This window comes from Dasypus novemcinctus, chromosome 7 (genome assembly GCF_030445035.2).
Source record: "Dasypus novemcinctus isolate mDasNov1 chromosome 7, mDasNov1.1.hap2, whole genome shotgun sequence".
In the NCBI taxonomy this organism is placed as follows: domain Eukaryota; kingdom Metazoa; phylum Chordata; class Mammalia; order Cingulata; family Dasypodidae; genus Dasypus; species Dasypus novemcinctus.
The window spans coordinates 757,659-771,075 of NC_080679.1; the positions used below are offsets into that span (position 1 = coordinate 757,659).

At 54.3% G+C, this 13,417-nt stretch overlaps 1 protein-coding gene across 2 annotated transcripts in view; it reads right to left on the minus strand.

Annotated features, from left to right (window-relative positions):
• The window catches only part of ING5 (inhibitor of growth family member 5), a 33,738-nt gene extending 28,053 nt beyond the window's left edge, over positions 1-5,685 (minus strand). Inside the window, exons 1-2 of one of the 2 annotated variants that reach the window (XM_058299673.2) lie at positions 5,515-5,685; positions 2,058-2,188 (exon numbers count right to left, since the gene is read on the minus strand). In XM_058299673.2, coding sequence (XP_058155656.1) covers positions 2,058-2,124 — 67 coding nt within the window. In that variant the 5' untranslated portion in view covers positions 2,125-2,188; positions 5,515-5,685. Of the gene's footprint in view, positions 1-1,247; positions 1,325-2,057; positions 2,189-5,514 lie in introns of those variants that run through there. The other variant, XM_058299674.1, reaches the window with a different exon arrangement.
• Positions 5,686-13,417: the final 7,732 nt, after the last annotated feature.

The following is a 13,417-nucleotide window of genomic DNA, read 5'->3' on the forward strand; positions in this document are numbered from 1 at the left end:
AGGTGAGCTTGGAAACGAGCCACAGGCGGGCAGGGAAGATGGTGTGGAGACCGGGCAGACGCTGACCCACCATCTCCCCAGCCAGGTGCGCAGGCGGGACAGTGTGACTCGCCCTGCACGTGGGAGGGGAACCAGCTTTGCTCTCTTCCCGCAGACAAAGCAGGGAGGCTCAAGAGGTCAGCAGCCCATGACAGGCCACAGGGCCACCGGCAGACCCCAACCCAAGCCACCGACCCGCAGCCTGGGCTAGCCGCAGCCTTTGTCCTGCCTCCCAGGAAGGGACAGTCAGAGGGTGGCAGCAGCGCCTGCCAAGACACACCCGAGCAGGACAGAGCAGCTGGACGGCATGCCCCCTGCTCGCAAGAAAGTTTCCTCTCTTTGAAATCTTTGAAGATGATTTTGGTTCCTAATCAGTAGGGCTTGAAGAAACAAATGATGTCAAACAAGGAAATTACTAGCAGCAAACTAGTTGCAGTTTGTGAGGATCTCAAAAATAAAAAATACTAGTGTTCATCACAAACGTGAGGACAGTTCAGGCTAAAGGTGAAGCAAACGCAAAAAGGGAAGCCAGTAAGGTGGGGTCAGCGCCGCCTGGAGACTGCGGGGGGCGGGGGATGCCTGCCCTCCTCGCTGTCCTCGTCCACAGCCTAGTGAGGCCAGGGCCAGGCCCCTCTGGGGGGCGGCCCAGCCGGGGCCCTGCAGACCCGCCCCCGCGGAGCGCTGGGTTCCACGAGGGCTCCGCCAGCTGGGGCCTGAGGCCGGTCACTGCGTCCCACCCTGCCTCGGTGTCCCCGTTTGCATGGTGGGAGCGTGATCGCGGACTCGGGCTTCCCCGAGGGCCAAGTCTCTGGCCACGCGTGAAGCCCGGGGAAACGCAGGGGCGCCGGCCCGTCGCGGCGCAGCTCCCCAGCCCCGAGCAGCGCCCGGCCCCGCGGCGTCTCCTCTCCGCGGGGCAGCACCGAGGCCCGGGCGCCAACCGCGCGTGGCGGGGAGGGGGCGGCTCCGGGGACCCGGCCCCGGCCCCGCCCCCGGCCCCGCCCCCGGCCCCGCCCCCGGCCCCGCCCCGCCGTGACGCACCCGAAGTCGGGGGAGCCCGCGCCTCGCCCCGGGCCGCGCCCGCCCCGCCTCCCGCGCGCCCCCGCCGCCGCCCCCGTCACCCGCCCTCGCCCCCCGGCCGCCCCGCGGGGAGGCTGCGCGCGGGGCAGGCCGGCGGCGGCGGGCGCGCGGGGCGGGCGCGGCGCGCTTACTGTCCAGGTAGTGCTCCAAGTACATGGCGGTCGCCATCTTCCTCCGCGGCCGCGCCGGGGCTCTGCGCGCGCGGCGCCGGCGGGCGGGGGCGGGGCGGCCCGCCTCATTCACTAGCCACGGCCCGCGCGCGCTGATTGGAGCGCTGGCCGCAGGGGCGGGGCCCCGGCTGGGCCCGCCCCCCGGCTTCCGCCCGCCTCGCGGGGGCGCTGTCCCGGGCCGGGCCTCGGTCGCGTGGACGCGGGGTCGGCGGCCTGAGCGCGGGCCCGGTGCCATGTGGGCGGGAGGCGGCGGGCCCGGGCCGAGGGCGGAGGCGCGCGCGGGCCGCGGTGGCCGGGGAGGGAGCGGCGCCCGGGCGCGGCCGCCAGGTGTGCGCCTCCGCCGAGATCACCCGGGCCGCCTGGGTTCTCTCGTGTAGACGCCCGGCTCCCGGCACGGCGGCGAGTCCTCTCCGCAGCCCCCACCCCCCTTTCGATTCTTCAGCACATCCCGGGGGCACGGTCATTAAAAGGTCGCTGGTCCGAGCCGGCCCACACCCCCCCCCCAGTCCACCCCAGTCTCCTCGACGCCGGCCCCGCAGCCTTCCCCACCGACCCCGAGCCCCGGGAGGAGCAGGCCTAGGCGGCTGCCTGGCCCTCTTCTCGGCGGGCCGCTGGCCTCAGACCACGTTTTCCTCCCACTTGCCGAGCATGTGGCCTCGGGGTCTGGCCCTGCCTACCTTCTCCCCTGGCAGTGGCCCCCTGCCCCAAACAGGGGCGTGGTACCCCTCCTTCCTCCAGGCTTGCCCACCCCGGCGTTGGCATCCTACTCACCTGGTTGCTGTCCCCCACTAGGAGGAGAGCGCCGGCAGGATGGGGGCTGAACTCGTCCCGGCCACATCTGGGTGCCTTGAGCAGTACCTGGCACTTGGAGGGTGTTCAGTTTCCGACTGTGTAGCTATATGCTACAACGTTAAAGGAATGAAACAGTGTGAAAAAGCGTACACCAAAATGCAGGTAAAAGTCCTGGAGGGGCAAGAACCCGGTTCAGGAGACGGGTTCAAGGGCGATGCCTCTCTCTAGCCAGTGCTACAGCAGCCCTGCAGCAAACTCCTTCCTGCCACACCGCTGGGCCCCCTCGGGGGGCCTCCCTAGCTGATTGCCAGGCAGAGATGGTGTGTGCCCCTTCCTGGGCCAGCCAGTACTTGAGTAAGTGCGCCTCACCGGGACATGCCCTGGAGGCCCTGAGCCCTGAGGGGACATGGAACCCACAATTAGAAAGAGCCTGGGTCCAGGATCCTCTCCCCCAGTCCACAGGAGTTGCTAGGGTTGTTGGTTATAATAAAAACCGGATCCATACAGATAAAGTGATCACATTATGTAAAACATGTTTTAAAAAGTATGCCCTCCTTTGTGAACTCTTCCCCCAACTTCAGGCAAATACTGAACCATAGAAACATTCTTTTTTGCCAATTTTGCACTCATTTCCTACCTCCTGAGAATACAGGAATGTGATCCTCTCACTCACCTTTGAATCAAAATGATTGCACTTTGGGGAGCATCTTTCCCAGCACACTTAATGCTTGCACAAAGAAACACACATTCTGATTTTTAACAAACATGACTGTATACTACCCACTCTTTCTACTACTTATCTTTGTAACTTGATCCTCTGACATGAACCTCTGGCCCCCTCAACCTGTTTACTAGCAATTTTCTAGGGTTGGTATACTGTACTTTAACAAACCCTGCATTAACTTAGCACTATTTGGATTCTTTCCAATTTTTCATTCATAAATAATGCTCTGATGACTATCCTTGTGCATGTGGGCTGTATGTATTTGTTACAGTTGTATACTGCTGTATGTGACACTTTGAAGCTTTTGTGAATCCCAGAAAGATTGTGTTCTTGGAACTAATTCATTCCTGTGGGGATGGGACCCTTTGATTGCATTAGATTCCGTTAAGGGAACTTTGATAAGATCATTTACGATTAGATGACTTTAGGGTCTTTGATTGGACTACGTGAGGCATGACCCACCCAGGCTGGGTCTCAGCCCTCTTGCTGGGGTCTTCTATAAGCAGAGAACAGAAAGCAGAAACACAGGAAATTCAGCTGCCATTTTACCCTGCCACATGAGAGAGGAGTCCAAGATTGCTCACAGCTGCATAAAAAGAAACCCCAGGAGGCTGAGAGAGAGGCCAGAGGCTGGACTCGGCAGAGAAGCCGAAGCAGCAAGGCCCCCAAGAGGCTTGGCCCACAGAGCAGCTCGAAACTGCACAAGAAGGTGAGCCTGGAGGAGAAGGCAGAGACCAACCGGCAGACCCGCCATTTTGCCCTGCCAAGTGGAAGGAATCCAGGATCCATCAGCCAACCTTTGGTGAGACAGCATCTCTAATAATGCCTTGATTTGGACATTTTCACAACCTCAAAATTGTAAGATTTTTCCACAGATAAATTCCCATGGTAAAAGCCAACCCACTTCTGGTATTTTGCCTTAGCAGTCCCATAGCAAACTGAAACACTGCATAACAAACCACCTAAGAACTCAGTGCTTTAAAACAACCATTTCATTAGGTCTCTCAGGAATTCCACATGGCCAGCTGGATGATTATTTGGTTCTACATGACCCAACAGGGACCACGGGCTTCCCCAGCAAGTCTGGCACCTTGGCAGGGTGCCTAGAAGGTGGGGTTCAGTGGGGACTGTCAACAGAGCACCTGCCTGCAGTGTCTCAGGTATAGCAGTCAACAGGTAGTGGAACTTTTTTGGTGCCACTCAGGAATCCCAGAGTTCCAAGAGGTCCTGTTGGAACCCATAAGACTTATGACCTCACCTACTGGGAGGTCACTCTCTAGGCTGATCAAGCTGGTGGCCAGCCCAGCTCTCCAGGAGAGGGGTAGCAGGGCTTGTGGTCAGGTGAATCTACCGCACTGTCCTACGGTCCCTTAGGATAAATGCTTAGAACTGGCCTTGCTGACTCAAAGGGCTCTGCGTGGTTTAAATGTGGATACTGAGGAAGGAGTTGCCCAAGGGGAAGGCTATACCAATTTATAAAAGTTATGCTCTATCAACCATAGCTTTTGTATCTTTTTTTTTTAATCATTGCTAATTTGATGGGAGAAAAGAAACAATTCATGGGAGGCAGATGTTGCTCAACTGATAGAGCATCCATCTACCATAAGGAGGGGAGGGTCAAGTTTCAATCCCCAGGGCCTCCTGACCGGTGTGGTGAGCTGGCCCACACAAGGTGCTGATGTGTGCAAGGACTGCCATGCCACACAGAGGAGCCCCACGCGCAAGGAGTGCACCCCACAAGAAGACCTGCCCCACATGAAAAAAAGCACAGCCTGCCCAGGAATGGCACTGCACACACGGAGAGGTGACGCAGCAAGATGACGCAACAAAAAGAGGCACAGATTCCCAGTACTGCTGACAAGAATACAAGTGGACTCAGAAGAACACACAGTGAATGGGCAAAGAGAGCAGACAACTGGGTGGGAGGGCAGGGAAGGGGAGAGAAATAAATTTTTAAAAATCTTTAAAAAAATCTTTAACCATTATCAAGGTCATAAGGCCTTCACATGTCATGGATTGTACATAATCCCTCCCACCTTACGGCTGGTCTTTCGCCCACACAGGAAAACTGTTGCGTCCTCCTCCAGGGACCCTATTTGAGAAACGGCCCCAACAAGCTATCCCTTCCTGACTCCGCTGCCCGCGGTCCAGCGCAGGGGTGTTGGCTCCTGCTCTGGCACCAGGCGGGCGATCCTGTGTGCTGCACGGTACTCAGCAGCCTCCGGGCTCAACCCACCCCCCCTGCCTTTGATACCTCCCTCCCCAACTGTGATCATCAAAAATGTCTCCAGACATCACCAGCCCCCACCCCCACCACCCCAAGAACCACTGATTTGGGGCAGGCTAGGCCACTTTAGGGAAGGAACCCAACAGAAATCCAACTTAGAGAAGGCTGGATTTAGTACATTTAGTTGAGAAATGTGTTTTTATTCAACTTTTTCTTTTTAAATTATTGTTTATATTTTCGATTATTAAATGTACAAAATAAAGTTTTTTAAAAAGTGGCTGATTTTACTATCTTTTCCATCACAGTCCCGGCTGGTGGGGCAGGCCACTCCCTGGGGTCGAGGACCCAGAATCCTTCTGTGGTGCTCTCTGTCCCAAGGGCCTCGCCATAGTCTGCATGGCCAAAGCAGGGTGCAGTGAAGGAGGGGGTGGTGCACTGGGGATGCAAACCTGCTGCTGGAAGGTGATGGCCCAGAGGACACTCACCTCTGTCGCGTTTCCCCGGGGGCTACTTCTGCCTGCAAGGGGGGCTGGGAAGTGGGATCCAGCAGGGCAGCGGCCGGCCCTGTGCAGTCCTACTCTTCCTGAGGTAGGTGAGATTCTGATGGGTAGCTTGCCATATTGGACACAACTCCCATGGGATGGAAGTTTCTGCAAATGAAAACAAGGACCAATGAAAGGATATTACTGTCTTTCCTTTTCCTTTTTTTTTTTTTAATGGAAAACTTCAATAAGGGAACCTGGCAATGTACTGGGCTTCACTTTTCAGGAAGTTTTGGATCACAGAGAGTTTCAACAATGGCAGTGGAGGAATACTGGTGTGGGATGTTATTGATGGGACACACTGTTGGCAGGGAGTTCTATAGGGCATATAGGGTACATAAAAATGTATGGATATTTTCATAGTGGATACAATTAAAAACAACTGAGGGAGTGCTGAGTTCCCAGCCAGGGGAGCTCTATCACAGTCCCTAAAGGAACAGCAACAATCCCCCAAGTGCCAAAAAAGACCAAAAAAGAGTGAAGTTCCAACAATGAGCCATTGATACTAATGAATATGCTTGTGAGCCTGTGCACCTGAAATAAGAACAAGGCCTTGAGCTGCAGAGTGCCTAAGAGTTACCTCCTGAGAACCTCCATGTTGCTCAAATGTGGCCAGTCTTGAAGCCAAACTCAGCATGTAAATGCGTTGCCTTCCCCCCAGTGTGGGACATGACTCCTGGGGATGAGCCTCCCTGGTGCCGAGGGATTACTACCAAGTACCAGCTGATGATGCAACTAGAAAATGACCTTGAATACAAGGGTCAACTTGGACCAGCAGAATATCTCAGTCTACATATAATACCAGGAGTTAAAAATGCTTTTTTGACCTGAATCAAGGGGGAAATGGAAAGGACAAATGAGTTTATATGGCTATGAGTCTCCAAAAAAGAGCCAGGAGGTTATCAGAGGGGTCGCCCTTATGCACACCTCAGCAGAGTCCCAGAGACTGATAAAGTAGATACAGCCCCAGGTATTGGTTCTTCTGAGGGCTACAGAGACCCACAGGTTCTAGGGTCATGGCAGATGGAGTTCAGTGCCATGTCAGTTGGCCCTTCTTTGGAGTTTGTGTTTCTGTGTGATGGAGCTGGACTCAGATGTGATCTTTTTTCACAAGCCTCTCCTGTTACGTTTACCAGAACTGTAGTGCGTGCTGGGGTTTAATATATACCCAGAGGATCTGAATCTCTGGACTGACCATATGATAACCAGGCCCTGAGCCTCAACAGACTTCAGCTCCTACACTCTGGTTTATTGGACTTACCCCACTCAGCCAACATGGAGTTGAAGAAAGTCAACCACCACACCATGGAGCCAAGAGTGGCTACAACTGAAAGCAGGAGAATTGTATCCAGCATCCAGGTGGAATCTAAGCCCCCTCTTGATATAGATGTGGAGTGGACACAACCAATCCAAGGTCCACAGGATGGAAGAATAAAATATGGATTAGAGTGGACTTACTGATATTCTATTCATGAACTATTGTGATTAGTAATCGAAGAAAATGTGGCATTGGTGTGGAGAAAGTGGCCATGGTGGCTGCTGGGTGTGGGGAATGGGAGGAAGAGATGAGATGTGGAGGCATTTTCAGGACTTGGAGTTGTCCTGGGTGGTGCTGCAGGGACAATTACCAGACACCGTATGTCCTCCCATGGCCCACTGGATGGAACGTGGGAGAGTGTGGGCTATGCTGTGGACCATTGACCATGTGGTGCAGCGATGCTCAGAGATGTATTCACCAAATGCAATGAATGTCTCATGATGATAGAGGAGATTGTTGCTATGGGGGGAGGAGTGAGGTGAGGGGGGTGGGGGGTATATGGGGACCTCATATTTTCTGAATGTAATAAAAAAATTAATTAATTAAAAAAAAAAAGAAAAGAAAACTTCAAACAAACAAAAGTAGAGAGAACTGAAGGATCCCGTGAGTCCCCTGGCCAGTTTCATGCCAGCCACACCCCGAGCTCACAGGGAAGCATGGCCCAGCGTCCCCCATCCTGTCCCAAGGGGACACTCTTGTGTCCATCTCACATTCTCTGGGTCCTCCTGCTCCAGCCCCTGCCTCAGCAACTGGTTCTGAGCAGGCAGAAGCTGACGGCTCCCCTCGGCAGCACCTGGCTTCTCCATGGCTGAGGCAGGACCCCCTGCAAGGGCCTGCCGGCGTCCGCTGAGGCACGGCCTGCATGTGAGGGACAGCCGGCACCTCGTGCGCCAGGCACACCATGTCGAGGCGCACCCTGGGCAGCTCCCCTGAAGGCCCCGGGGCCGGATCCCCAAGCACAGCACTAGTCAGAAACCTGAGATGAGTCTCAAGGGGCTAAAACCAGGGTGCTGGCAGGACGACGATCACCCTGGAGGTCTAGGGAGAATCCATTTCCTGGCCTGTTCCAGCCCCAGAGGCCGCCTGCATTCCGTGACCCTGCCTCATCCTCACGTGCATGGCGCCAACTCCTTGCTCCCATCATCACACCGGCCTGCCGCCTCCCTCGGACGACACTGGGCCCGCCTGGGCGATCCAGGCTAGCTGCCCCACCGCAGGGTCCTCGATCACACCCCCACATAAGGGGGCACACCGCGGGGTCTGGGGGTCCACCGCTGGCCAGCCACACCCCACACCAGCTTCCCGCCTTCCCTGCCCACGCCCTGGTCTCTCTCACTCCCCGGGATTGCTTTCCAAAATGAGCCCCCTGCCTGCAGGCCTGCTCTCAGGACCTGCCTTCTGGGTGCCAGGAAAACAGCTGCTCGGGCAGTGCCCTGGGACAGGCCTCCTCCCCAGTCAGACGGCAACACAGACCCCTTTGGCAGTGGGGTGGGCAGTGCCAGTTTGGTACGCTGCATGCCTAGGTCATATGGGGACATGAAGAGGGCTGCCTTCGGCTACCCTTTCTAGAAATCTTACAAAAAGAAGAGGGCAGGATCAAGTCAGCCAGCTGCAGGGTTCCAGCCTGTGAAAGGCGGCAGTGGAGGGCGCGTACCCCCGCAGCTCCGGGCAGCCTGTGCTGAGCCTCAAGCCTGAGATTTAATTGTCAGCAGAGCAAATAACCAAGAAAACAGAGTGTCCCCCGCAAAGTCTCCTACCCTCAAGTCAGGGCCAGGACATGAGAGCTGGGTGCCAAGAGGTGCTGCGGCCATCCCACAATCACGAGGGAAAAGCAAACAACTGCCAAAACGTCAACCCAGCCCTTGACAGCACCGAACGGTCTACACAGCCCGCCTCTGGGCTTCCTGCTCTGTGAGCTCATTAAATGTGACCATTTGAGCAGCAGCTAGTGTTCTGGTGCTTGGCGCTAAAGGCATCCTAATTGAAACGAGAGGGATGGCACACTGAGCACAGGTGAAGACAAAGTCACCTATTGCAATAAATTCCACCTTACCCGTGCTAGTTTCAGCAGACTTCTGCCACCAAAGGGCACACCCCCACAGCCCGCACTCAAGGCAGCCCGGCTCCCTCCCCTTCTTACCTCCACCCCTCTCCCTCTCCGGTGGGCACTGCACGTGCGTCCCTCTCTGACTACTTGGGAGCTGGCCCTGCAGATGGTGTGGGGGCTGTCCTGGGACCCTGCAGCAATCCAAGCAGGGTTCTCTTCCTTGCTCTAATCCTTTTCAAGGCCACAAGATGAGCATGTGAGAAAAAGAGACACATAAGAGACAAGGGGGGATCCTTTTATTGTTTACCTCCATAAGACAAGACTAACCAAGTCATTGTATCAGTTTTCACTCGGTTGTGCTGGAATAGCACAGGATCCCAAAATCACAGTGACTCACAACCACAACAGATTCGTCTCCCTCTGTCATTGACAGCTGCAGCGGCTGCAGCTCAGCTGTAGTTCTACTTCACAGTCTTCCTTCCAGGACCCAGGGGAAAGGGCAGCCCTGCTGTGCTCGCACTGTTCTCAGGCTGGCGAGTGGAAGACCAAACACACACAGCTTTTAAACCTTCTGCCCAGACATGGCGCATGCAACTCCTGATCACATTACAGCAGCCTCTGGAAGTCAGTAGGCCACGTTCAACATCGGTGGGGAGGCTGCATACTCTTGCAATTGAGGGAAGCAAAAAAGTGGGAATAACACAATTCGCCAGCCTTCCAGAACTCCAAACCCTGCCAGTGCTCAGTCAGGAAAACAAAAAGCTACCCTTGGAATCTCCCGCAATAATGTAAACAAAGGCTGCCACCACTGCCACAAGAAGGGGAGGCAGGGCAAAGCTCAGGAGAATTGTTGCCCGTGATCCCAGCCCGAAGCCCAGAAGTGGGGGTCTCCAGAATACACAGGGGAGCTGCCGCAATTCTCAGCTCCGGCAGGTTCCCACTGATCCCTGTCTGCAGCAGCAAAGCAGGTGGACCTCAACATCCTGCCAGAAAACAGCTTTGATTTCATGGCAGTCACATTTCTGGCTGCCATGGCCTCCAAATGTCACCCAAGTGCTTCTGTTAGCAAATTAGCCACAGCAAAGATTCTGGGAAATGTAGTTCCTAGCTTTCCTTCTGTCAAGCAGAGGCGATGCCTAGCTGACTACCTTCAATGACACATAAAGAGATCGTTTTTTTTAGCAAGCCAAAATAACAAAAAAAGCTGCTTGGAAAAATATCCAAGCAGTCTGACTGTCTCCAAGATAACAACAGTAAGCGTTATTCTACATTTCCTAAAAGCCAGGAGCTCTGCTCAGGACTGTGCCTTTATCACCTCTCTGTATTAGGGACTGTTTACCATTTCATTATCAGAACCTGTTTCACAGAGGAGGAATCTGAGGCACACAGAGATGAAACAACTTGCCTCAAGTCAGACAGCCTGGAAGTTGCAGGGAAGCGCAGGCTGGTGAAATTTTACGGCTCCCTGAAATACTTCCAGATCAAACCTTCCGACTTCACACTGCTACTCCCAACCAAGAGGCAGACAACCGCGTGGCTGCCTGAATTCCAGAGCTGAGCATGGAGCACAGGGCTTGCTTCCAAGTTGGGCAGACATTTTTATGACGTTTAAGAGGCCCCAGAAGAGGCACGATTCCTTAGATCTGCGGTAGTTTGAGACTGTACGTACTACAGAAAATTGTGTCCTTAGTACCAATCCATTCCTGTGGGTGTATAAGCCTGCTGTAGGTAGGCTCTTTTAATCAGATTACTTCGGTAGGGTGTGTCCCAGGGTGGGTCTTAATCTTCCTACTGGAGTCCTGCAGAAACGGAATGAATAGAGAGAGACTGGGAAGCTGACAGGGAGAAAGCCGCAGGAGCAGCAAGAGGGTCAGGGGAAGCCAAAAGCTGAAAGCAACAAAACCGGGAGGAAAAGGTGTTTTAATTTGCCAAAGGGCTGCCTATGCAAAGTACCAGAAATCTGTTGGCTTTCATAAAGAATATTCATTTGGGATAAAAGTTTACAGTTCCAAGACCGTAAAAAGTCCACATGAGGCTCCATCAGAGATGTTTTCTCACCAAAGCCAGCTACTGGTGAGCCTGGCGTGCTGCCGTGCAGTGAAGCTAGATGACCACCGATCTCTGTCCGGGTTTCTCCTTCCCCTGGGCTCACCCTTTCCTCTCGAGCTCCGTGGGCCCAGCCTCTGGGGGCTTCCTGCTTAGGCGGTCCTGTAGTCCTCTCTCCTGGCCCAGGGCTTGTTTCTGGGCCTCCTATATCAGCCTCAGCTGTTCCGCTCTCACCCCAAGTTCAGCTGTGAGCTATCAGGCAAATAGCTCATATTTTACGGGGGGCTGAGCTGTTTAAGCTTCTCCTTTCTGTCACATGGCAGGCTCAAACATGGAAGAGCTCTCTCTTCCTGTGTCTGTGTGAGTCTTTCTGTGTTTCCCTTTATATCAGACCCAGCAAGGGGGCAGAGATTCAACATGAGTCCCACCTCACTGACATAGTCCAATCAAAAGCCCTAAAGCCATCTTAACAAGCAATCTAATCAAAGGCCCCTCAGTCAAATTTAATGCAGTCAAAGGGTATCACACCCAGAGGAATAGTTTACAAATATATTTCTCTTTTTTGAGATTCATAAAATAATTTCTCTTGTGCCAACCTCAGCTCCCTGGTAAGCTAAGTCTCTTATTGTCTTTCCTCTGTGTCTCTTTTTGTTGTGTCATCTTGCTGTGTCAGCTCTCTGCATTGGCACCCCTGCGTGGGGCAGCACTCCACGTAGGCCAGCTTACCTTCACCAGGAGGCCCTGGGTATCAAACCCTGGACCTCCTATCCGGTAGATGGGAGCCCAATTGCTTGAGCCATATCCATTTCCCCATAAAATAATTTCAAACTGCTACAGAAGGGAAAGACCAGCAGACACTGCCATGCCTTGCCATAGAGTAAAGGAATCCAGGATCACCAGCAGCCAATCTGAGGCAGGCTAGTATAGGGAGGGAAGGCTGGGACCCAGCAGAGAAAATGGCTGTTAGACCCCACCCAGAAACCCCGAAAGAAAGCTGCTACTAATAACAAAGTTGGAAAGACCCGCTGAGACCCTGGCCACAGGTTCCATTTGGAACTCTTTTTGGAGTCAAAGGGAAGCCCCAGAGAGAACTCCAAACAGTCCTCCTCCTTGGGCCCCTGAGAGCTAACAGGTGGGGCAACCAACCAGAACAGCAAACAGCTGGGAATCCTCACAACATTAGGAAAGGGGAGGAAGAAAGGTCTTAAAAAGGCCTAACCGGTGCATCACACCCTGTAGCACTGCCTGCACCCATGCCTGGGATGTGTACTTTATTTTTTCTTGTTTCTTAATAAAATCTTCACTCCCTTGCCTACCTTATGGCACGTCCTTAAATTCTTCTTTGCAACATAGCCAAGAACCTAGAAGCCCAGAACCCCACAGCATTCTGCTAACAAATCTTCAAGGAGGAAATATCACCTGAGGATGCCTTTATTTGGACTAGTTTCTCAGCCTCAGAGCTGTAAGCTTACAACCTAGTAAATAAAAGCCAACCCATTTCTGGTATATTGCATTCCATCAGCCTAGCAAACTAACACTATTCAAGGACAGCTTTTCTATTTGAGGCACCGAGGATCAATGTAACCGGCCCCTCTGCCCCCTCCCATTTTCATAAGAAAACTACCATATATTTCACACTTTAATAATCAAAATAAAGTATGTAGTATTTCTGGAGATTTCCAGATTTTTGTTAAGGATCACCCATTCTCCTCATTCTCTTCCCTTGCGGTAACTTGCGTTTGTTGAGGTGGAACCTTGCAGTTCTGTGCTTTAGGAACAACAGGACAAGCTATTAATCCCACTCATTCTATAGAATTGTCACATGGCCAGGGTCCAGGAAACCCCCTAACCCCACATGCTCTGTATAAAACAGGATTTACAGGTCGTTACAGGTGAGCCCCAGATACGCCTTGGAAAAGCTGCCTGGGTGATCGCGATGCCCGCCCTCGGTTAAGCGCTGGATCTAGCCTGTTGGACCTCAGCCTGCCTCGGTCTTGACCGGTCTGCGTGGCCAGACGGGCAGGGGGTGCTGAAAGGCCGGAAAGCACGGGACTACAAAGCTACCGCGACGCGCCCCGTCCGTCCCGGGAGCCTGGGGGACGCGTCCAAGGCGAGCGCACAGGTCCGGGATCAGCCCTCACCCTAACCTGGGCACTCGCGGCCCGCGCCCCCGCGATGCCGCGCTCGCTGCGCAGGGACCGCACTTTCAGCTCGGGCGGAGGACGGATGCCCGCGAGGGTCAGAGCGCGCCTGACTGCGACCTGTCCGACAGACTAGGCGGGAGGAGGCGGTGCATCATAAAGCGCAGGCGCGGGTGCCAGTTGCTTCGCCCCGCCCCCGGCCCAGTTCCAGCCAATCCGGCCAACGCGGGCAAATCCCCGCCAGCGCCAGCTAACGCGAGCCCACGTAGCCAATCCCAGCCTGCGCCGCCAACG